This window comes from Centropristis striata, chromosome 10, assembly GCF_030273125.1.
Source record: "Centropristis striata isolate RG_2023a ecotype Rhode Island chromosome 10, C.striata_1.0, whole genome shotgun sequence".
Taxonomy (NCBI): Eukaryota; Metazoa; Chordata; class Actinopteri; order Perciformes; family Serranidae; genus Centropristis; species Centropristis striata.
Window position 1 is genome coordinate 28,721,000 of NC_081526.1, and position 23,799 is coordinate 28,744,798.

The 23,799-nt window shown below is 39.1% G+C and overlaps 1 protein-coding gene across 3 annotated transcripts in view; it reads right to left on the reverse strand.

Annotated features, from left to right (window-relative positions):
* Positions 1 to 23,799, reverse strand: part of ptpn4a (protein tyrosine phosphatase non-receptor type 4a) — an 89,606-nt gene that overhangs the window by 27,899 nt on the left and 37,908 nt on the right. For all 3 annotated transcript variants that reach the window (XM_059342456.1, XM_059342455.1, XM_059342454.1), the window contains exons 3-10: positions 14,630 to 14,737; positions 13,179 to 13,221; positions 12,490 to 12,568; positions 10,212 to 10,256; positions 9,060 to 9,112; positions 4,298 to 4,418; positions 3,739 to 3,826; positions 2,208 to 2,296 (exon numbers count right to left, since the gene is read on the reverse strand). In XM_059342456.1, the coding sequence (XP_059198439.1) occupies positions 2,208 to 2,296; positions 3,739 to 3,826; positions 4,298 to 4,418; positions 9,060 to 9,112; positions 10,212 to 10,256; positions 12,490 to 12,568; positions 13,179 to 13,221; positions 14,630 to 14,737 (626 nt within the window). The remainder of the gene's footprint in view (positions 1 to 2,207; positions 2,297 to 3,738; positions 3,827 to 4,297; positions 4,419 to 9,059; positions 9,113 to 10,211; positions 10,257 to 12,489; positions 12,569 to 13,178; positions 13,222 to 14,629; positions 14,738 to 23,799) is intronic.

A 23,799-nucleotide genomic window follows, 5' to 3' on the forward strand; every position in this document is an offset into this window, starting at 1 on the left:
CCCACCCCCGGCACCCATTAACATTTAGCCTCCCACAGTGCAGCAGCAGAGGATGGGAGATTTCCAAGAATCGACGCTTTGGACAGAGAACGAGAGCAAGAGACATAAAGAGTGATGAGAGTAAGTGAATTAGACAGAGAGAGGTGAAAAGAGGATAAAGAGAGAAGGGGAGCGATGCCTGTAATATTTCCAGGAAACCTAGTTTAATACAGCGCACCTTCCCTTAGAAAAATCTGGTGGAATCATCTGCATAATTCTAGAAAAGATCAACTGAGGCTTTAACGTTAATATGCTATGTCAATAATCACTATGGGAGAGGTTACCAAAATATTACACAGCACATTTCTCGGCAAAAAGGCTTCCTGGAGGCAGTTCAAGTGGAGCTGGCAGCAGGTTGGTGGACAGAGAGGACAAGAACATCCACAGTTTGATTCCTCTGATCAGGGGAAATCTGGCAGGGGGGAATGAGAGAGACGCGCTCTGGAACCACAGAAAGCAAATCAGCAAAGATCCAACTGTTCCAATGGAGCTGCTAATAGTGGCTGTGTTTTTGTTATGTGTATATCAATGGAGAGAGGTAGTTTTTTTTACTAGTAAAGGCTCTGTTTTCCATCCACAGTCCCACTCATTCACACCTGAGAGCTGCCAGGTTCTCTGTTCTTGTCCGCAGAGTAGCTTCCCCTCTAACTGTTGCTGTTCAGCTGCCTTGCCTGCTTGTGGGCTGCCAGCAGGTGTTACTGATACTGTTGATCTTCTGATCACAAGCTTCTTTCAAGCTCAAGTTACATGCTTCAAAAAGCATCTATGATTTATTTCTTCTGGTATATGCTTTGCCCTCCAACCAACACACAGAGGAATTTGCACTCTTGCTGATGGAAATTTAGTGTTGAAAGTCTGGTTGAGCATTAACAACTCTCCCACTGCCCCTCAGCTTCATTGGTTCCCCAGGTGACCTCTACAGATGGCTATATATCTGGTTTTGCCAGAAATCTACCCAATCTACAAGCTTAAACCAGTTTGTTTTTATGCAAACTGGCTGAACCAGCATTTGTCATTATGACTCATTATGGCCAATTAAAAAGTAGCCTACATCAGCAAACTGTGCAGACAGCAACACAACACTAAATCCAACTTGTGTCGCAAGTGTTTCCCAAACATAGACATTTTGGGGGCTGCTAAAGTATGGCGACCTATTTCAGCATGTTTTTTTGTATCCCTTCAAAGCAACAAAGTAATTAGTGGACACTCTCCTGCAGAGAGAGATGTTCTCTGGTTTTAAATTAGAAAATGTGTAATATGACAATGTAATTAACATAATATTCTGACAGAGCCAGTCATTATGTAATTTATGGAGAAGATCAAATTTCAGTAGCGGTAGGAGAGGGGAAGCTAGACACAGTAAACTTTGTGTTTTTTATGAAAAAGTTCAAGTGTTTTTTGGCGTGACATGGCAGAGCTAGTCTAACAAAATAAAATATAAAAACACTCAAATTCTGCCGATATGGCAAAATTTTGGATTAAAAGCCTATAAAAGAGCAGATGAATGCTTGTAAACATAAAAGAGGCAACGTGTTAACAGCGCAGGAAAAAAGACATGGCTCAGAGGCGCATTACTGGCACAAAGTGGACTGGAGTCGCTACACCCTCCTTCTTGGCCTCTCTCAGTCTCATTATGTTTCACTCGGGTTCAGCTGCGGAGTCAAGTGCGAAACCTAGTAGTAAAATTTAGCATGCTGGTCCGGTGTTTGGCTTAAATAACATCAGATCCATCTGAACATTTTTACACCAGCCCAACCCGGTGGTCCTTAAACCTGTTCATCCTCTACCTGCTCTCCCTCTGTGATTTCATCTGTTTTTCTCTGTCTCCACTTTCACTGCTGAGCCGATGATTACACATTCACTAAATCCATCCCCACTGTAACTCACTCCACCCTGACCAACTGCCTCACTGAAATTAAATCGCAGATGCAAGCCAACTTTCTAAAAGTGGACTGTGACAAATCTGATACGATCATCACTGGTCCCAAAGTTCTCACCAATACCACCCACAACTTCTGCTGCTGCACCATCAACAACTTCCCTTTGTCTCCCTCCATACACATTTACAACTTCGGAGTAACCTTGCATTGGAGCCAAATGCAAACCCCACCTGGACCTGCACATTTAATGACGTGTAATTTTATGTTTCACATGTGTTTATTACTCACCATGGGAAATAGTTGATCCGTACCCTGTTCTTGTAAATCACTATGCCGGCGGACATCACCCCGATAAGAATCTCTGTGTTGCTCTGGTCCTGAGGAGAGGAGAACAGGCTGTGTGAAGGAGTGTGTGCATGTATATTGAAGCAGAGCCCAACAGAAACACAACAGGAGTGCAACAGAAAAAACATACAGGCTTCCTCACTGCTATAAAACAAGTAGCAGTTGCTGAAACCAGACCTGCCTCAAACTAAGAGTAGAGATGAATGAGATGCTGAGAAAAACAAGAGGACAGCATGTGAGGATGGGTTTAGGCCAGGGTCCAGTAAACATCTACAGTCATTTATAGAAGACCTATCAACATGTTTAGACGTAGACATTACGAAATGTCATTTTGTACAGTTCTGAACTGCACTGGATATGTAGACAACAAAATGGATCATCTTACATTTTAGAAATATATTCATAAATAAATGCCTTACATGCTTCTTTCTCGATTATTCATCATCATTCATTATTCCACAGCTGCACACTTAATTTTTTACATTTCATATTAAAATTATTAAAGTAATGCACAACCTTTACTCATGGGAAAAAACAGTTATAACATTTTTTTAGAAAGCCTTCCCCCTCTCAACCAAATGATGCAAGGCAATGCTTATCTAATTGTCTTAAAATAATCCACACCATATCACTTTTCTTTAATCGCTTTCTGACCTAAAAAAAAATCCCCTCATGAAATGTGAGTGGGTTCACTGTCCATAAGATTGACCATAACTGCTCTTAAAGCGTGCTTGCATTTAAAACCAAGTTAAAGGCACAATAAGTAAGATTTGTCCTTAGCTGTTTGTAAACGCAACATATAAAGTTGCCCCTCCTCCCTGGCTAAATGGCAGAATATTTGTGTCCAGACAGGAGAAAGAACTACAGGCTGAGGGCTGACACAGACACCGTCACCGTCACACAAATTTAGTGGGTCATAAGTGATGATTTTGGAGGATTATTTAAGTATCAATCCATAAAACGGCTTAAACACAATTTCCGCTTCACCGGGACATCATAGTTCCGATCCCTTTATAAGCTGAGGTGGAAGTTAGACAAAGTAGATTAGGCAAGTAATATTTGGGGCTCATGTGATGTTTCCTACAGGACAATTCAGTCATGATGACGTGGCTACTAACTGTTGCCGTTTCAGTGAAAGCTGAATGCCAGCGTGTGGCATTTCTGCAGGATGTGAGGTATCAACATTAACAGTATGCTCCGCAGCTCGTTCAACCTGTTCTCATTCCTTCTCAGCTGCTGAGGGAAAGAAAACAGCGCTGTATCAACAATGCTGTGACGGTGGGGTGCAGCGGTACTTTATCATATTAACTCTGATTCCACTGCTTGAATGTGGACATGGACTTATCTTGTTCTGCCCTGGGAGAGGAGAGAGAGACAGAGAGAGAGAGAGAGAGAGAGAGAGAGAGAAGGCCACAACACAAAATGTATACTATAACAGTGTGTTATAACGGTCATAGAATAAAACCTTACTTACCCTTGCATAGTGCAGCTCTACCCCGTAGAGCTCCAGCGAACGTGCTGTGTTCAGATAATTAAACTCTGACTGGGCAGGAGATAGACCACTGAGAGAGAGAGAGAGAGAAAGGCACGGGGACAGAGACAGATGGGGACAGGAGGTTGTGTGTGGGAGCAAAGGGAGTGAAGATGACAGGGTAGGTGGAGGAGGTGTGTGAGAGTGTGTGTTTCAGAGACATATGGAGAAGGAGGGAGAAAGGGAAGGGCACAAAAATAAACAAAAGAGTCAGAGATATGAATGAAGTAGGGAAAAGGTCAGATAAACTGTGTCTATATGTGTAAGTATACAAAGTAGTTTTTCAGTATATCCACTATTTTAATCACGGTTTACAACAACAGATGGATCTGCAGTGACTTAAGATGAAGAGACACTTTATCTGGACATGCAATAATCTGATCAGGGTTTGAAATCCAATTAATTTTGGATTGATTTTCCTACCACACGCACGGTTAAATCTTTGGTTTCTTGCATGCGTCTGGATGTGTGCATGCTTTTTTGTGCTTCTCGGCGTGCGTACCTGTGCTGCTGGTGGTGTTTGGCGACTTCTTTGTGGAAGTCTTGCGGAGGGCTGGGAATGAAGCAGAATTCAGACAGATAGCCTGCTGTATGCTCCGTTTCACTGTAGTCCCCCAGCTCAGCTAGAGAGAGAAAAGAGTAATGTTGATGAATCGGCACTCGCAGAGAGGGAGAAAGACACAGATGATGAGGCGACAACAAGGATGATAAAGAGAACATATGCCATACTGGAGTGAATTAATCCAGGGCTGTGTGATTGAAAATGTTACCCAAAATAAATAAAAATCTGTCATTTCTATTGGCTCTTGTTTTTCCATGGAAATTGTCTAGATATCAGCTCTTAAATTAAACTCTTATGAGCTATTTTTGTTGTTATCATTATATTTTTTCCAAACAAATGTACCTTTAGATGTACCAGGCATGAAAATGAACAAGAAATTGAAGAAAAAGGGTGGTCTAATAATTTTTTCAACGACTGTATAAAGAGACCAGTCCTGTAATGAAAAATAATTTACCGCTAGAGCCAAATTGTTTAGAAAAATACCACTACTGTAATATTTTCTGTCCTTGATCTGAGCACCAACATAGAGCAGATTTGCAAAAATGTGCCAATATTTCCTATTAAAGAAAACTATTTAGCCAATGCCAGTGAACATTTGTAGACTTTGGCTCGTTATTGAAAGAAACAACACCAAACCAGTGACTTACTGGAACCTTTCTGTCATCATCCCGAGTTAAATTTGCACTTGTTAATTGGCTTTCTTTATCTACACTTTCTCAGTCAGCCAGGTTGTGATCTTTCTCATCTCGTTACTTTGTGGTGTGCATTCGTTTACACAGGAAGGCACAGGAACACTCATGACGGTGAAAAAACTAGTGAATCTTCACACATTAAGCTGCAAATTTCTCCTCTTCTATTAAGAAAGGCTGTATTATCACTACAAGCAGCATTAGACTGAAATCAAATTATTGAGTGTGCTGTGTGTTTCTATGTCCCTCCAGATGCTAATGATGTCCCAACATTTATTTATTTTCATGTTAACAGACCTGCTAAGATCTTATAATATGTAAACATACATGATATCCTCCCCACACAGCAAGACTGTGTGTGAAAACACCAAATATAAGAAAAACATGTTAAAAAACAGTGATGGAATGTAGACAAGTACATATATTTAAGTACTATACCGAAGCAAAATTCTGAGCTCCCACTACTTTGTATACTGTACTAATATTTCCATTTTATGTAACTTTATACTTCTACTCCATTACATTTTGAGGCAAATATTGTACTTTTTACTCCACTACACTTAGCTGACAGCTTCAGTCCCTTCTCAGGTTGTGATTTAATATGAAAAACATATTTTTTTTCAAATATGAAATTTACAATGATACACCTCATAACAGTTTATTTAGTTAAAATTAGCCCTATCTTGAGAAAATTGAAAATGCTGCTTACATAAAACAAGTACATTTACTTATATTTTAAGTACATTTTGATGCTGATAGTTCTGTAATTTTGAATGCAGGAATTTTACTTAAAAGTAAGTAAGGGATCTGAATACTTTTTCCACCACTGTCAAAAACCAAAGTACAGATACACTGTTTTCTAATACATGTACTGCATTTGATAGACCAGATGGCCAGAGTAATTTCACTGTGATTTAAAATCATAAGGACAGTTGGATAGGGAAAAAAATCACAGATGAAGAAGGAAGTGAATTTTAGAGAATATAAGAGGCAGAAAGATAAAGGGTGAATTTATTTCCAGATCTCCAAAAGCTTTCAGAGCCCAAAGACAAAGAGAATCCCCAAAACCATTAGCTCTACAGCTAGCAGGTTAAAGCTCAAAAGCATCAATTTCTTCAAGTAGTCCCTGGACTAACCTGCTAGCCGGGAGCCTAAGCATATTGACCAACCAATCAATTCAAGCTCACCCGCTTATTGATGTGCACACGGCTCCAGGGAGAAATATATGTACAGTCAATAGCTTACACTTTAGAACAGTCGGCTAATGTTGGTTTTACTTTATGCTGCAGTTATTACTGTAATAAGGTTGAATGTTACGGCCAATGAAGCTCAAAGACGAGCCGACAACCTGATCTCTCTTTATATATTCATCTATTGATGTGAAATCCATACCAGCTTGAGCTCAGGCTCCGTATAATGATGCTATTGATCAACAAAGCACAAATAAGACATTCAACTCCCCATTTGTGATGATGGATTTACATGCATTGTGGGTAATTTAGTCCAAGTGTGTATGCATGCACAAGTGTGTACTGTATGTGTGTGCTTTCCTTTTATAAACAATTAGAAAGCTGACTGTATCCAACATCCACTGCTGTCAGTATGAGTGCATTGACGAAAGCAAAACAATGCAACTCAATGGAAACGAGCTTTAAAGGCACAGTGAGTAGGATTTTACTATAAAACAATTTATGTCATACAACAATAATCCCTTTCGTACCTTATGGCCCAGAAGAAGTGTGTGTCTGTATCTGCCTGTATTTTCTCTTTTCTTTTCATTTTACTGTGATCAGGACGTTTCATGGCATGACTGGGCTGAAATTAACTCTAATTGGTGTCATCTGATTGAAAAACTCTGAAAATTTTTGCTAAATTCTCCCATCTGGCCTATTAAGCCAACTAGACTGAATCTCACTAAACTTGCTGGCTAGATAGATGTTGTTGAGTGTCTATCCGTCTTTGCTCACTACATCTTAGCCTGTCTTAGATTATTAAGGGATTTTTAATGCAAAAATGTTACATTTTTATTTTCATCAGTAAAATTAAGCAGGTAATTATGTTATCAGCTGGGGGAAAAATCCATACGTTGAATGTCTAGAAAAGTGTTTCAAGTGATACAAAATGAAGTGGTTCAAAATGTTTGTAAATAAGAAAAGCTACATTATACATGTTCACATCTACTATGGAAGAGGATTCGGGCCAGGTAGGAGAAAAAAAATGAATGTTTTTATTATGCAGTTCAAGAAAAAAGTCAAAATGATGAGAATAAAGTCAACTTTTTGTGTTAGGAAAAGTTGGAAAGATATTCACAGATTTGTGTCAATAAGTCATCAGAGGACCATTGTTTTATATCTGAACAGTTAGGTCAGGCCCGGGGGCCGCACACGGCCCGCACCCCCACTTGAAGTGGCCCTCAGTGCAACTACATTCATTTGAGCATGAAATCTTAAAAGTGCAGTGTAAAAATGCACAAAATTACTTCTTGTAATTAATGTTGGTCTGCTGTTCTTGCACTGAAAAAAAAAAAATCATAGTAAGTGGATATTTTTTATTTGCTTCAAACCTTTTGTATTCCAATTTATACTGTTAAACATGCATTTGAGTATGAAATATGTTACATCACTGCACTGTAAACATATTTAAAATTGCAGTTTCATCATATCTGTTTAAGTGCAGGGTCCTATATGTGGCCCTGTGGTAGTGTCCATGAAAAGTTGTGGCCCCCTCCAGCATTTAAGTTGCCCATCCCTGAGTTAGGTAGACTGCAAGCTACAACCTGATTCATCAATGTCATAAAATTAACAATAACCACATTATTTAAGGGTGTTATAGTAAAAAAAAAAATCCCTCTACACATAAATGAGCTATTCTCGTTAGTAGGTTACCATAACTATTGTTTTGGGAAAATTTGCTTTTATGTAATTTATGTGAATTTCTTAAACATATATTCGAAAATCAGATTGTGGCTTGCAGTCTGCTTTACCGAACTCAAAATGTTGACATTTTTACCTTTTTTTTTCCCGAGGTGCTCATTTTTTTTTTTACATCTACAGATTTAAAGTAAACAAACACAAATTTACCAAGAATGCCTAATTTCCAAGGAAGGAGTCACTTAGTTTTCAGGCAGTTGTCTGTCATTTCAAACAAGAATGTAGGTCCAGCGGGTGGGATTTGTGGTGTTTCGAGAATTCAAGCTTTAGTGTGGGATTTAGAGTGATCAGTGCTGGCTCTTGGGCCGAGCTAACTGAATTAGCAGCATAGCAGCTGCTTCAAGCCGTTTCTCCCCAAAGCAAACATTTATCTTCATAATCTGGGCTGGCACTGAGCGAAGTGACAACATGAATCTAGCTACAGAGAGAGTGTGTGTGTGTGGGTAAAAGCAGTAGTGTCATGATGTTGGTAGACTAGGCCAAATCTCTTCTCTGACCTATATACAGTAGCAGTGCAAATTCTCCACAAAATCTGCCAGAGAGGTAGAGAGAGTGGAGGGGGGAGGGGCGTTGTGAGTGTGAAAAAAAAAGGGATAAGCAGAGAGGGATGAGACAGACTAAACAGAGATAAAAGAAAGAAGCAGACGGAGGGCAAAACAGGCTGTGTGAAAACAATGAGCAGCAGTAAAAAGAGAAAGAGCGAGTGACACAGAGGCAGACCATTGTGTCAAGAGTCATTATTGTGATGACAGAGGGGCCCAGTCAGCCTTTAACCTAAACGCTGCATCACAACAGCACATTTCCATTTGCCACTGTACCATATTTGGCCGATAAGAAGCATTTTTACTCATCCCAACTGTAAACAACCAAACCACAATCACATTAAATATTTACATCACTGCAAATTATGTCAGATATCACCACACAGCTTAACTGAATCATAATGGCTTCAGAGCACCAGCTATAAATGCACTGGAGCAACCACAGTCATTACATTTAACAGTGTGTGTAGCTAAAGGGAGGCCTAATGAATTGCCTTTCCGTCGTTACATAGAGTGGATGTATCCAGGGAGCGCTACTTACATTGAACAGAATAGGACGCCAGCAGTGCGGCTGTGTTGTGTGGACAGGGTAATCTGGAAGCCACAGGAACACACACACAAGCATACACACACACACACACACACACACACACACACACACACACACACACACGCGCGCGCACACACACACAGAAACACACACACATACACACAAACAAAACAAACAGATATTCACATAATCAGGCTTGAATCAAAACAAAATATATTCAAAGTGCTGAGATGAATCATATTTGATAATAACAGTAAAGTAGAAAAATCATAATTATTATTATTTTTTTTTTTAAAAAGCTGATTGTCGCTGACAAAAACAATAAGTTGCCCCATAAGTAAGAGTATTAGAGCCTGGATGATTTATCTGTCCGCTGACATCACTGGCTGATATCGGCTTAGCACAGACATATCTGTTTCTACAAGTATATGAAAACCTTTTTTCTTACAGAACATATAATGCAGAAACAATTCTTGCTGTGATTTAGAGATGGTGTTTCTAATGGGTTTTCTTTTTTTTAAATGGTCAGAAATCGACTGATACTGTACATGACTCTCTTTTCTTTTTGTATTTATTTAAATGACCAGCAATTGGCTATAATTACTGAATATACATTACTGTTGGACTTTTTTCTTCTTTTATTAATTTTTTTATTTCGTAGCTGCAACTGTCTGCAACTGTTTTAGCTTTTTCATTTTAAATAGCATTTTTACTTATTTATTTATCTTGATTGTCTGTATTTTGAATTTGTATTTCTGTACTGTCAGTCAATGTACTCTTCATCACTGTAAATGAGGGAAACTTTAGTGCCTTACAAGTTTAAATTAAAAAGGGAATTATATTTTGTCAGTGCTTGTTTCTAGTACATGCATTGTATTTATACTGTTAAACATTCTTTAATAAAGTCAATTGCTTAAGACAGCAGCCTTGTGGTGTACCTTTATAGAGTCATGTCTGTGCAAAATCAGTGCACTACCCATATAGTAAAAGTCTCTCTAAAATCAGTATCGGTCTTGAAAAATCCCACAACAGTTATCAGGCTAATATACATTAAGTCATATTTCCTCAAATCTATTACAGAAGGTCCTTATGAGCCAGAACTGTCCACTGCAATATTAATAACACAAAGGGTAACATACTCACCTTCCAGTTACTATATCCTGTTTGATTTGAAGATAATATTGGTACCTGAGGGAGGACAACACATCGTGTTAGAATCAGAGAACCATTACCTCTGTTCAAATTGAATACAATATGATGTAAAGACAGGCATCCGACAGACAGACAGACGCCTGCCGGTCTCGTTATAATGGTAACACTTCTACTGGGAGTGCTAGTTATGTAAAATTAATAGACATCCTTTAGCAGAGGGGCCTTAGCAGCACAATACAGCTGAAAGTGGAAGAAAGAAAAAAGGAGGTGCTTTTATGACAAATATTAATGGAAAAGGAAATGCATATGTGAACTGATATAAGTAGTTTTGAGAAGGTAAAATTAGTTATTGTGATCACTCTACTTGGAAGGAAAGCATTCCATTTCCTTATCAGCATTGTTTAGCCGAGTGTTGCCGTGTACTACGCCGTCAATGTCGCAAACATGGTGTGACAAAGCCATCGGGAGTTTGTTTTGGTCGTGACTTGACTGTACAATTCACCAGATCAGTGTGTCACATCCAAGGCTCTCTATTCACTGTTACAAGCTGTATACAAAGTGTTGATAAGGCTCGGGGAGCGAGGCCACGGCTGAGAGGCTGAAATAAACACCAGGCAGAGGGAAAAAAAAAAGGCGACGTGGCGCTGCGACGCCTCCTCTTCATGGTGTTTATGTAGAACGCAGTGTTGCAGACCTTATGTTTGCATATCTGTGGGCTGGAGTCCACATTGACTTACTTTCTTATATCGAGTTTTAATGAGCTGGAGAATGAAGCTCTATTTGCAATGATCCCAAAAGCTCAAAAGGTCATGAAACCAACTCTTACATCATTATTGTTTACTTAAGATCCTCAGAAAGAAAATAAATTTTCTTAGTTATAAGCACTAAGGATGGGCGTTTGGAAGAAACTCGAGCATCTGTAACGTTAACGATCAATTGGGCGAAATAAAAGATATATATATATATATATATATATATATATATATCTATTTACACACAGTACTATGAAGAAGCCCGTTTTGATAACGGATGCTTTTAATTTGAAAGGACAAAAGAGACTTCTTGTCGATCACAGTATATCATTATACTGTTATCACAGTATAATGCCAAGAAGAGTGCCATCATGATTGTGCGTAGCAAGGATGACAGGAAGTCAGTTTTTCCCAAGTTTACACTGTGTGACAACACATTGAACGTGAGCAGTGAGATAAAACATCTTGGTCATGTTGTTACAGAGGATCTCAATGATGATCACCATATTTTTAGACAACGACGCAAGTTATATGCACAGGCTAATACTTTGATTTGTAAATTCCATCACTGCTCTTACAAAGTCAAAGTTACACTGTTCAAAGCATTTTGCACACCCATGTATACTGCACATTTGTGGTGCAACTACAAGATGAAGAGCATGCACAAACTGAAGGTGGCTTATAATGATGCTTTGCGATTACTGTTAAATAAGACAAGATGGCACAGTGCAAGCCAGCTATTTGTTAGCCTGGGTGTGCCTACTTGTGAAGCGCTTTTACATAATCTGATGTATAAATTTATGAGTCGCCTTGTACTGTTCGAAAATAGTGTGATCGTTGCTCTTACTAATCCTCAGGTTAGCTCCACCCGCCTCTCCTCAGTATATTGGAGACACTGGCGTAACAGTTTATTTTGGTCGGTCTGAAGATCATCTTTTTGTATTTCTTGGTTTCTGTCATATTTTTGTCTGCTGTGTTATTTATTTATTTGTATTGTTCCTGTTTTTAATATCTGTCTCCTATGGACCCTGAGTCTTGAATAAAAATTTGATTGATTGATTGATCATAAAACAGTGAGGTGATAGTGTAAAAATAACGTCAAGGAGTTCAGTGTTTTATGTTTTAGCCCCCCTCCAAAGAGGCATGAGGTTTGTTTTCACAGTAATCTTGCATGTTTAAGTATGTTTTGTGTTTAAATAAGTTTTTATTCATGCTTGAAAGGTTTTATACAGTAAGCTAATTTTACTCAAATTAATACTCTTGTGTTTCTCTGTGTTTTATAATTGTTGCAACCTTCAGTTTGCAAACTGAAGCTTTATCAACTTAATTCTCAGCTCATTGGCTTATTGACGTACAGTCGCAGAACGCTCGGCCGTGTTTCAGTTCAGTGAGTACTGATACGCAGTCATAGATAAAATCAAAATTTAAAAAATATCGATAGATCGATTAAAAATGACATGTGATCGACAAATTCCCATCCCTAATAATTACTATATATAACAGTATTTTTCTCTTACCGTGTGTATTCTTCCTGAAGTTTACTGGGGTCTGTGACAAAGAATTTAACTCTGAAGCTCAAGTTATGGGGGGACCCTCCTGGGAAAGTGAGGATGAAGACAGAGATGAAGACAAGGGTGGAAACACAGCATGACAACTGAATTTGTAGCTTTTACATTGTAAGACTGGATTTATTCTAAACACTTTAAACTGCTACAGGATATAAACAAGTGGAATAAATGACTCAAAGTGAAAACACATCAGTCTAACCCCATGTACTGTGACAAGAAAATACAAAATCCTGTGGTTATTCTTCAATGAATCAGTCAGTCAGCATAAAAACACGAGTTGAAACGCAGTTCAATCATTGCTCGAGGAGGATAGCATTTCTCACTAGGGCTACTTCCTAATTGTTCTACATGTTACAAATTCTATTACTCATTATCAAAAAAAAAGGGCAGAGTTGAAATTAAGTTTAATCATTGCCTACGGCACAAATAGAATTTTAAATCACAGTGTGGACAGGAGACTTTAGCTTGAGGAACAGTGTGGATTTTTAACCTTCGCTGGGGTTGGACTGCTGCTTCAAACAGCTGGCACATTTTGAAACTCAAGCAATTATGTAGGAATTGAATGAAATGTCTTGGCTTTACGACTGAAAATGGTCCAGACTTGTTAGTTAAGGTGGCATGTTGTGGGTTTCACCTACTTTTTAACTGTTTCCTGACGGGCTTGTTGGGGTCGAGCCAGCGCTGTAAAATATTGATTGAGAGACACTTAGAGACACCTTCCACAGCACAGTTACACTGCCTGAATTATTCACTGCACACACGCACGCACACACATCTGACAGAAACACTCAAGCACTGTTCACATGGATACAAATACATGTCATTATACTATACACACATTGACATGCAGCAAATGTACACCCTAGATAGTTATTTACACATAGTCATGATGTATTTGATTTTATGAGAATGTGTCTCATGCACATAGACACACACACACACACACACACACACACACACACACACACACACACACACACACACACACACACACACACACACACACACACACACACACACACACACACACACACACACACACACACACACAAAATTGTAACACAGTTTGAAGTCAATGTACCCACCACAGACTTTAGAAAAGAAGTGGACGTAGTCCCTGGGACTAAAAAGTGAAGCCAATGTGGAATTGCCTTAACCCTGCATTCTTTTTAATGGCCATAGGGGGGCAACTCCACTGGCTGCATGAAGAAGTCTGATCATATCACAATTATGAGAAAATGACCCTACTTCTCACTTGATAACTTAACTCTGTTGACATTTTCCTAATGATTTAAATGTCTCAATCACTAGTTTCAAGTCCTCTACAATACAAAACAATGGTTATTTGATAAGCGATGCTCTCATTGAGAGCAAAATAGATGATAAAGCAGGGTATGCTTTAGGGGGTGGCTACCTTGTGATTGACCACAAGGGACCTGTCGATCAGGATAGAGCCAGAGCCATGTGTATCTGTTAGCCAAGTGTGGTCGTATCTGGCTCCGAAAAAAACAAGTTGGCGATGTGGAATTGCCTTAGCCCTGCATTCTTTTTAATGGCCAGCAGGGGGCGACTCCATTGGCTGCATAAAGAAGTCCGATCATATCAGTTATGAGAAAATGACCCTCTCACTTGATTTATTACCTCAGTTAACATTTTGCTAACGAGTTTATGGTCTCATTCGCTAGTTTCAAATCTTCTTTAATATAAAACAATGTTTATGTCATAAATTATGCTCTCATTTAGAGCACAAGAACAATATGTTTTAGGGGATGGCTACCTTGTGATTGACCACAAGGAACCTGTCAACCAGGACAGAGCCACAGCCATGTGTATCCGTTTGGTCATATCTGGCTCCAAAAACCAAGATCGCAATGGCCAAAATGCCAAATACAAAGCCATAAACCAATGGGTGACCTCACGTTGGCTGCGTCCAATTCTTTTATACAGTCTATGAGATCCACACAATGAATTAAGACACTTCACTTTGTATGTTTTTTACGCTTGGAACATCCTACAACTTGTCAGTTTCATTCAATGAAAAACACACACACACACACGCACTCCTTTAAATTAAAAACATGCTACTAACTGGTGAATCTAAGGAGTCATCAGCCAAGTGTAGGCCAAAGTAGTCTCTCTCAGTCAGCTCCAGGTGCTTAAAGACGGCATCCAGCAACACCTGGCCATGATCCGACTTCTACAGGGAGACACAGAAAACACACAATGAATTACAATTTGTTGCTTAATGTCCGGTGTGAAAAAGCAGAAGGAAGAGATATAGAGGGATGTCTGATTCATATCCTCGCCTCTTTGCTGCTCTTGGATTCTGAAAGGTCACAGGAGAAACAGAGAGGGCACATAAATGAGAGAGGAACTTATTATCCTGTGCTAGATTGCAGACAGGACTGAAGCATGGTGCTGGGACTGCTCACACAAAAACATCTCGTGTAAATTATTTAAATGCTCACACTGCTGCAGAAACATTTCACAGAATTGAGATTCAAGTGTGATTCATCCTTCATGTTAAGCCCCATTTAATATCTTTCTAACCACATGGGGAGGAACATGTATAAGGAATTAAGTTGATGTGTGCCTGTGGGCTGCTGTCGTATATTTATCAGTTTCTCTACATGGTTTGTTCAGTGACCGTGTAATGCCATCTGACATCAACTTACATAGCCCTAAAAAACACATACAAGACATTGTTAGCATGGGAAAATGTAACATAAATTCCGGTTTTCCTAGATTTAGATCCAAGCTTTAAGTCCCACATTAATAAAGTGATGAAACATAATTATTCCACCCTAAAAAAGTAGCTTAATAAGTGCAGCATCTTTTAATTTATAAATTCAATTAAAAGATTACTTTCTAGACACAGGCCTGAAACTCTTTTGCACTTTGTTTCAAACCGCTTCTTTTTTTACTAGATTTTATGGATACTATGTATTATGTATGTATTTTTCATTATTTTATTATTATTCAGTGGGTTTTATTTTCCACCTTTTTTGATTAATCCCATGTACTTTATTTTTTAATCGTGTTTTACTTTTGCTATCAAGTGGGTTTTATTTTCTGTCTTATTTTACATTAATTATTCATATTCATATATAGTATTATATGTAAATATCTCGGTTTATATGTCCATTATATTGGTGTAGTAATTTCCCTTTTGTGAAGCACTTTGAGCTGATTTTTTCTGTAAGGTACCGGTACTATAAAAAATAAGAAGTGTTATTATATACAATTATTACAATATTGTTTTTTATAAAGTACATACAGAGACGTGTGGAGCTACAATGCATTGTAATGCCATTAACTGTACTATACTATATCGATGTATACATAATCTTTATAGTTTTCACATTTATTGTTTAATAAATTATCAAGCTAATGTTACTATAATCACATTTTTCACTGTGTTTATCGCACTAAATACATTTTTCATTTTTTCCTACTTCCTACTGTTTCCATAGAGGTGCAAGACGTAAAGGTTGTTGTGATAAATGAGGCAACAGTGAGTAAAATGTGACAGAAGCTCTGAAATTTTTTATTGTTCAGGGGGTGTCAAAAACCAACAAACCAAGATTTTTCAATGGGGATCAGTTTTTGGAAAGTAGTACATGGAAGTACATACATAGATGTGTGGAGCTACAATGCATTCTGATGCAATTAACATACTGTATAGATGTATACATAATCTTGTCAAATGTGATCTCAGTTCCCACGTTCACCAGCTGTCTTAACAGAAACAGAAGCATTTGGTGACTTGGCTCGTTGGTCAAGCATCTGATCAGAACATATTACATTCACAGAGAGATGGAATAATTTATGTTGCAATTAGAATAAAATGTTATCCCATGATTGCAAAAGCCACACAGCTCAGTGAGAAGAAAGGATTCACTGCAACTCTTTTGCAACAATTCACCTTTCTGCTGCCTCTAACTACCTGGAAACTGATAAATGAAAACAGACATGATGTGTGGGCAACAGTCTGATGAATTCTGCCATGAGATTAGAAAGCAGCACATTCAGACGAGTCAGAAATCTACTACTGAGAACCACTTGGCTCTGAAAAAAAAGGCACCGTGGTGAAAGAGTAAAAAGAAGGAACACTGAAACCACCGTCTGTCTGTCTGTGGTCAAGCTTGCATAAAAGCGGGATGTGGAAAGAGGAACATTTAGAGAGAGAGACTGAGGGTTCACAGAGGTAATTAAATTCAAGTAAATCAATGGCCATGTGCTTTAACATGGTTAAGTAACTTTAAATCTATAAGTTCTGCTTTCAAAGGTTTTGGACAGGAAGCGGTCAGTGCTGCTTGTTATTTACTTGTTAACTGACAGGGACTGTTTATGTAATATTAACCCTTTGCTGCCATCAGACAGGAAGCAGGAGGAATGTTTGTGCGATTTACAAGAAAAGATGTTCCTCTTTTATCATCTTAAAAGCAAAAAGCAGCCTAACGTTGAAATGGTTTTACTACAGTATAATGAACATTTTGGGAGTCATACCCTTTATCTTCACTTTCAAAACAAATGGTTTGTTGTTGTATCATGGCAATGGAAACAGTGGGTAGAATGTCATATGACGGTTGGAACCGAGGTTGTAAAAAAGAAGGAATTTCCCCGAGCCGCTGAGAAAAACAGGACAGAGGGGAAAAGGGGGATGAGAGGCTGAAAAAGGGTTGAGGAATCATTTATGAAACAGATCATTAATATCACATCGTTTCATGAGAGTAGGAAGGGCGAGAGGATAAACTGTGGGACCACAAGTGGAGCAGAAATTCACACCTGATCCTGCCGCCACTTCCAGAGAGGGAGTGCGAGTGTGTAACTCCATCACAGCTCCCATGGGAGAACACACACACACAGACACACACACACACACACACACACACACACACACACACACACTGCTCTTGTCCACCTCTCCCCTTTACCCTGGTGACACACTTTTACAGCCCAGCATGTGTGAGTACAGACTGTGTGTGTGTGTGTGTGTGTGTGTGTGTGTGTGTGTGTGTGTGTGTAGGGAACGAAAGGAATGATAGTTGACAGTTGACATGTTGACATGGCAGCCCTCTAGGATCACCGGCGGCGCTCTGCATGTGTGTGTGTGTATGTGTGTGTGTGTGTGTGTGTGTGTGTGTGTGTGTGTGTGTGTGTGCAATCTACTGCTGTGTCAAAGCCTCGTTAGGAGTGAGTCAACCCTGATTCCCTCTGTGCTACTTCCTCCCCTTCTTGCTCACTTCCCTTCAACTTACTGTCATGTTTGAATGTTCAAAATAAGTATTAAAAATATCATTCTATTGTATTTTGGAAGTAAGTTGTGAAGGAAGTTTGACTAAATCTGATAAAAATGGACAAACAGACACTTGGGAAAGACCCAATTGGCGAAATCAGAGAGTGTTGGTGTTGCGTTTTGCTGTGGTTGAGAAAAACAGACCTCACACTTGACTGTCATGAGATCTCTGTTGTCTGTTTGTCTGCTGATCTTGCTTTAACTCTATGAACCTCACAATCAGCTGGGAGGTTTGAAAGGCATGTGCTATTATTATGTTTTTTATTACAATACTAGCCATAAACTGTAACTGTTAGATTTTCAAATTTCCTTACAAGGTCCTTGAATGAATACTGTGTGATAACTGTTTCCTGGCGGGAAAAATGATCAAATAAGTGATATTTTATCACATCTAAAATTTAGCTAATAATAAAGCTGTTGCATTAACCGGTTCCTGTAAAAAAACCCAACAACATTAAATTCCTCTGAAACTGGGAAGTCATGAACGACTAAACTGAGACCAACAATCACATGACTAAAATGCAGGATGTTTACACAGACCGAAGATGAGAGGACATGAGATGTTGGATGTTGAACACATTTTTAAATATGTAAATAGTTCAATATGTATAGCAGGTGGAGCCTCACTTTTCCCATCCAGTGTTGGTAACACTTGAGGGTACTTGGAAAAATATTGCATTCATAGATTACAGTTTTCACATTTTTGTCAAATAAATTAGCAAGGGAATTTTACTATAATCACATTTTTCACTGTGTTTACTGCACAAGAGCCATTTTTCAGTTTTTCCTACTTTCTTCTGTTTCCATAGAGGTGCACTGTTTTCCATAAGACTTGTATAATGTTGAGATAAATGAGGCATCAGTGAGTAAATGTGACAGCAGCTCTGAAACTTCTTAGTGTTCAGGGGGGGTAAAAATGGTGTCAAAATCAACAAACCAAGCTTTTCAATGGGGCTCAGTTTTTTTGGGAAAATAAAAGTCATCAGAAACTGGACTAAAATATCTGACACAAACTGACTAGATGACTTAATGTATATTACAAAACAGCACGCACAGACAAACTGGTTGCATCATTACATGCGGTTTGATTAACAAAGTAACTGAAATGTGTCACGATTGAACCGGCTGACTGGTTTGCAGACTGGGGTCAAACGGACAAAAAAAGGAAGTTAAAAAAAACATGCAACCCTCTAATATGATGTTTCCCCATGTAAGGCTATTCATAGGCATGTCTGAGAAACTGTGTGTGTGTGTGTGTGTGTGTGTGTGTGTGTGTGTGTGTGTGTGTGTGTGTGTGTGTGTGTGTGTGTGTGTCCACTGATTCCCCTTTGTATGAAGCAGCTTTTCAAGTTGGATGTGGGAGCCCTCTGTGCACTTTTTATACTGTGCTCCCAGGAAACCCATCACCACTGTGTGTGTGTGTGTGTGTGTGTGTGTGTGTGTGTGTGTGTGTGTGTGTGTTATATGTGTGCCTCTTCTGGTATTCTAAAAGCATGCGAGTCAAATGTGCGATCGCCGCCAGTGCAGGAGCAAACAGAAATACATTGTTAAAACTGTCCACACACACATGATCTGCACTTTAACACAACAAATTACAGCAGTAAACTCCAAGTACAAGAACACATACTAAAGAAGGAGAAACAACAAAAAGAAAAAGAAACAGAGCGAGAGAGAGAGAGAGAGAGAGAGAGAGGGAGGACAACAGACGACTGAGAGATGGTGAGAGGAAGACAGAGAGTCATAGAGACAGAGAGAGAGAGAAGAAGAGAGAGTGAGCAGGGCGAAAGAGAAAAGGAGTGATTGACGATGCGGTTGTGCGAGACAAACGCTCTTTGTGTTGATCTTCATCAGTCCAGCAGCACTACTGACTGAAATAGTGTCTGTGTGCGTGAGAGAGAGCGAGGAGCGCAGAGGAAAACGTGGTGATAGAGAGCAATCAGAGCACAAGAGGCGAGCTGAGAGAGGGAGATGCTCTGATAAGTTTTTCACCCTGAGGGTTTATCTTAAGTGTTAGAGGGGAAAACAGCCCCACACATCAATCACACTGGACCAACCTGAACTCCAAAGTACAACTCCAAGGAAAACCCCCCTGTTGTTTTTTATGGCAGGTTAACAAAAGACAGAAAATGTGACACATTTATTTCCCCTCCTTATTTCTTTCCTGCCAGGGGAAACAGCTGAATGTGCTGCATGTATGTGTTTGTGTTGAACAATGATGGAAATTCAGGAATGTGTGAGGCAGCTTGTCCGGACAGGAAGAGAACTACGTGAAGGAGGAGTCATACACGTCTACCTCTGTGTCTCTCTCTGCTAGATTCTGTCAAATACTCTGACGAACCAGAACAGAAAGAGAAACATAACCAAAGATAATCTAAATATCAACCCACACACTTTATACATTTTCAGAGGTTATAGGCGTGTTTCCACTAAGTACTTTCTGACTACTTTTTAGAAAGTGTGAGTGTTTTGGCTATGCCCACTAGTTAGTTCCCCTCAGCCTCTGTTCCCATACAGGTACTTTTGTAGCGGCTAACCAACGGAGTTCCAATATGACAACAGACCGATGCGGCAAGCAGTGTCGCCACTTAGCGACACTGCGCTATATTTAAGCGACTATTCAGACCCCTCTAGAGACTGTTTTTCAAAAAAGCGACTGGCGACAAATCTAGCAACTTTTTCTGGTGTTATAGACTTTTGGAGACTCGTTCCTACTCTTCTTAACCAGTAGCAGGTGCCGCCCCAAAGCACTCACAAGCGGTCCAGTCCTCCCGCAGCGGTCTCTCCCAGCTGCAGTCAGCAGGAGCTGTTAACCCCTAAGCATCCAGTTTGCACCAGTCTGAAAATGAAGCATGCATGCGCGAAATCCCCACCTCAACCGTATCCAATCAGCATCGACTAGTTAGCAGCAGCTCAGAAAAGTAGATTCTCGAGGCAGGTACTTTCTGAGCCTCTAACCGGTGAAGTTGGGCGGATCCTCTCTCCCAAGCCACACCCATAGCAGCTCACTAGAGGGAAAAGTACCTAATGGAAAAGCGCCTTATGTGATACTATTTGATATCAATAAGTAAGGGAAAAACATAGCCAGTTACAATCTTTCAGCTGTGACGGAGCTTAATTCATTTTTTGGTAGTTCTGACAATCATGGTCCAAAAAACAGCAAGTGAACATTTTTGAAGCTGCTAAATATTCATAACACTAATCTACACTCACATCCCTTCACACTGATACAGTGGGAATACACAATATGAAGTAAATATGCTTTTTTTGGTTATTGTAATGACCATGTTACATGCATTAATAAAGATAATGAAGCGTACTTAGTTTTTAGTTTCTGTTGCTTTCATTAAACGGCTAAAATAAAACAAATTGCTTGTTGAAATTAATATTTTTGTCGTATTGAACAAACACCAATTGAAAAAAGGATGATGGTTACATTTTAAAGAGCTACTGAAAGTCTTTTTTAACAAACTGAACAAAAAATGAATGCAGTCTATGAAGAGCTGAGTGCAAAATCTTAATTTCATATTTTCTGGTATTTCAATCAGTAGGCTTCACCATGGGGTTATTTAATTTGGACTATTTCTATATACTCTAGCTTCACTCCCTTATGCAAAGATCAAAAACTAAAAATGTCGTCCAAATGACAAAAACACTGTTTTTTACCACTGTGCTAGACACAATATAGAGAAATATACACATATTTGAATAATTTTGTTTTCAATGAGAATTAAAAACAAAAAATATGGGCCATATCGCCTGGCCCTATTTCACGTCATGCAAGGTGACTTTGTGACAATGATATATATAATATTGTACAACCCCAAGTGGTAGTTGAGAAAAAAAAGTGACCATTAACAACAAACTCGATCTGCTGACGAAGACCTTAGCTACTGAATGGGCTTTGTGGTGAGACTGTCTTAAGGATTAAATGCTCTCTTAAGTCTGTATCTATGGATACAAAGTGTACAGAGGAAATAACATAATTAGCACATATTGAGTAAATTTCTAGACAGACAAGAACCTAAGCAAGCAAAATGCTCACGCCACCACACCCATCCCGCCCCTCAACACAAATATGCTGAGCCGTTCTCCACAGTTTTCACACAACTCCAACACATAATTAAAATGAAATAATTTTGCAAAAGCACACAGAGCAGCTGTAGTCTATATTTTGGCTCAGCCAGTCTAAGAGATGGCACGCTAACTGTTGGAGCGTTTCACATTAGGACTGAACTGACGAGTCTGGGATGATGGGTCAACGGTCAGCTGAAGGCAAAGTAATATATGGAGTGGAAAGATGTCCAGCTCACTACTGTAGTGCTGGAGAATACTTCACCACTGTACAGATTTACATATCGAGATAATGCTTTTCATTTATCATCACTCACCACAATGTGTTGCTTCGTAGAAAAATATGTTTATCGTCCTCAAATTAAGAGAACTTCAAACAGCACTTTACCCATGGAAACTAACACACTTTTCTTCTGCTGCTTACTGCTTGTGTTTTTAATGTAAGCTCTAATATAAGCTCTGCTAATCAACTGCGTGTCTGGGATGTTTTATACGTTTTTATTTGTATTTTAAGGACGGACCATTTTAAATATGTGTTACTGTCTTTAATGCACTGAACTGTATTTTCTCTCTTCTGTGTATGAAAATATTTGAAATGACAATAAAGTGAATCTTGAATCTTAAAAGCCATTGGTTAAAGTTAGGTAAATAGTTGCTATTTAAATTCAATTTGTTTAGAGTTTTTTTTTTTTACTGCTCTAAGTCTATTTCAATCATAAAACTTGTACACTCTCAGCTGCACTTTTGAAACTGATTTTATACTAACTTGCTCCATTCTTATGTGATTCTATACATTTTATGTATTCGTTTTACACTTTGTGACAATGCTTGCATTAAGGTTTTAAAATACAGTTTAACTTGCAATTTGTGGGGTTGGGCCGGAGGGTCCAAGCCAGTTTTATACTGGAATCGTGGGAAGGATTTCCAGGGGTAAATCTGGTATTAATCTCAATTAGACAAGATCAGTCTGTGAAGTAGTTAGTCAGTGGCTTCAGAGTAACAAGGTGTGGACATGGCACAGACCCAACACACACAACTGTAAAACAATTATTAAGTTGCTCTGCTGCACTTGTTATTATCTATATTTTCAAGTTCAACCAATGTTTTTAAAATGTTCACTTATTTGTGTCATGCATGGAAGGTGTTATACAAATAAAGTTGGTTATTATAATTATTTGTATATTAACCAGAGGTCTCAATCAGCACCTGTTTAGCAAGATTGCTTTGCCTCTTTTTTGCTCATTATCACAAGTTGCTTCATTACCAAATAGCTCTTGCAGACAGCTGAATGTTTATGTGGTGTGTAGTGGTTGCTATGGTTACAGCTGCATGACACTTTCCTCTGCTCCTTCTGACCCTGCTTTTGTGTTTGTAAAGAGGTGGGTCAGTAGTGGGCTGAGCTTTTTTTTTTATTTCTTGTCATCTATCAAGCCTTCAAGCTAAACCAGATTCTGCTTTATAGGGTGTCTGCCTAAGACTCCCCCATCTGTAAGATCATCAGTGCAAGCCCTCATGTGCAGCATCCCCACCCCCTTCACCACGAGCGATCCGGTTCCCATGACAATAAGTGACTGCTTCTGGATTTTCACTCTCCGCTAGAAATCAAGGCCAGTCGGCCAGGGAGAGGATCAATAGAAGTATTGTTGCTAGCAGGATGGCTTGTCTTTCCAGGAAGTTAGTGCTGCTGCAGTGGTCTGATCAATGACACTGACAGAGAGACTGACAGAGACCGAGTCATTCATTCAGCAAGAGGCGAGGAGAGGGGACCGGGGGGGGAGCAGGAAGCAGAGAGGGAGAGAAATGTGCAGGGAGCAATGTAAAGAGAAGAAAATGGAGAGGATAAAAGAGACATGTAAGATTACGATCCACACTAGAAACAGCTAAAGTGA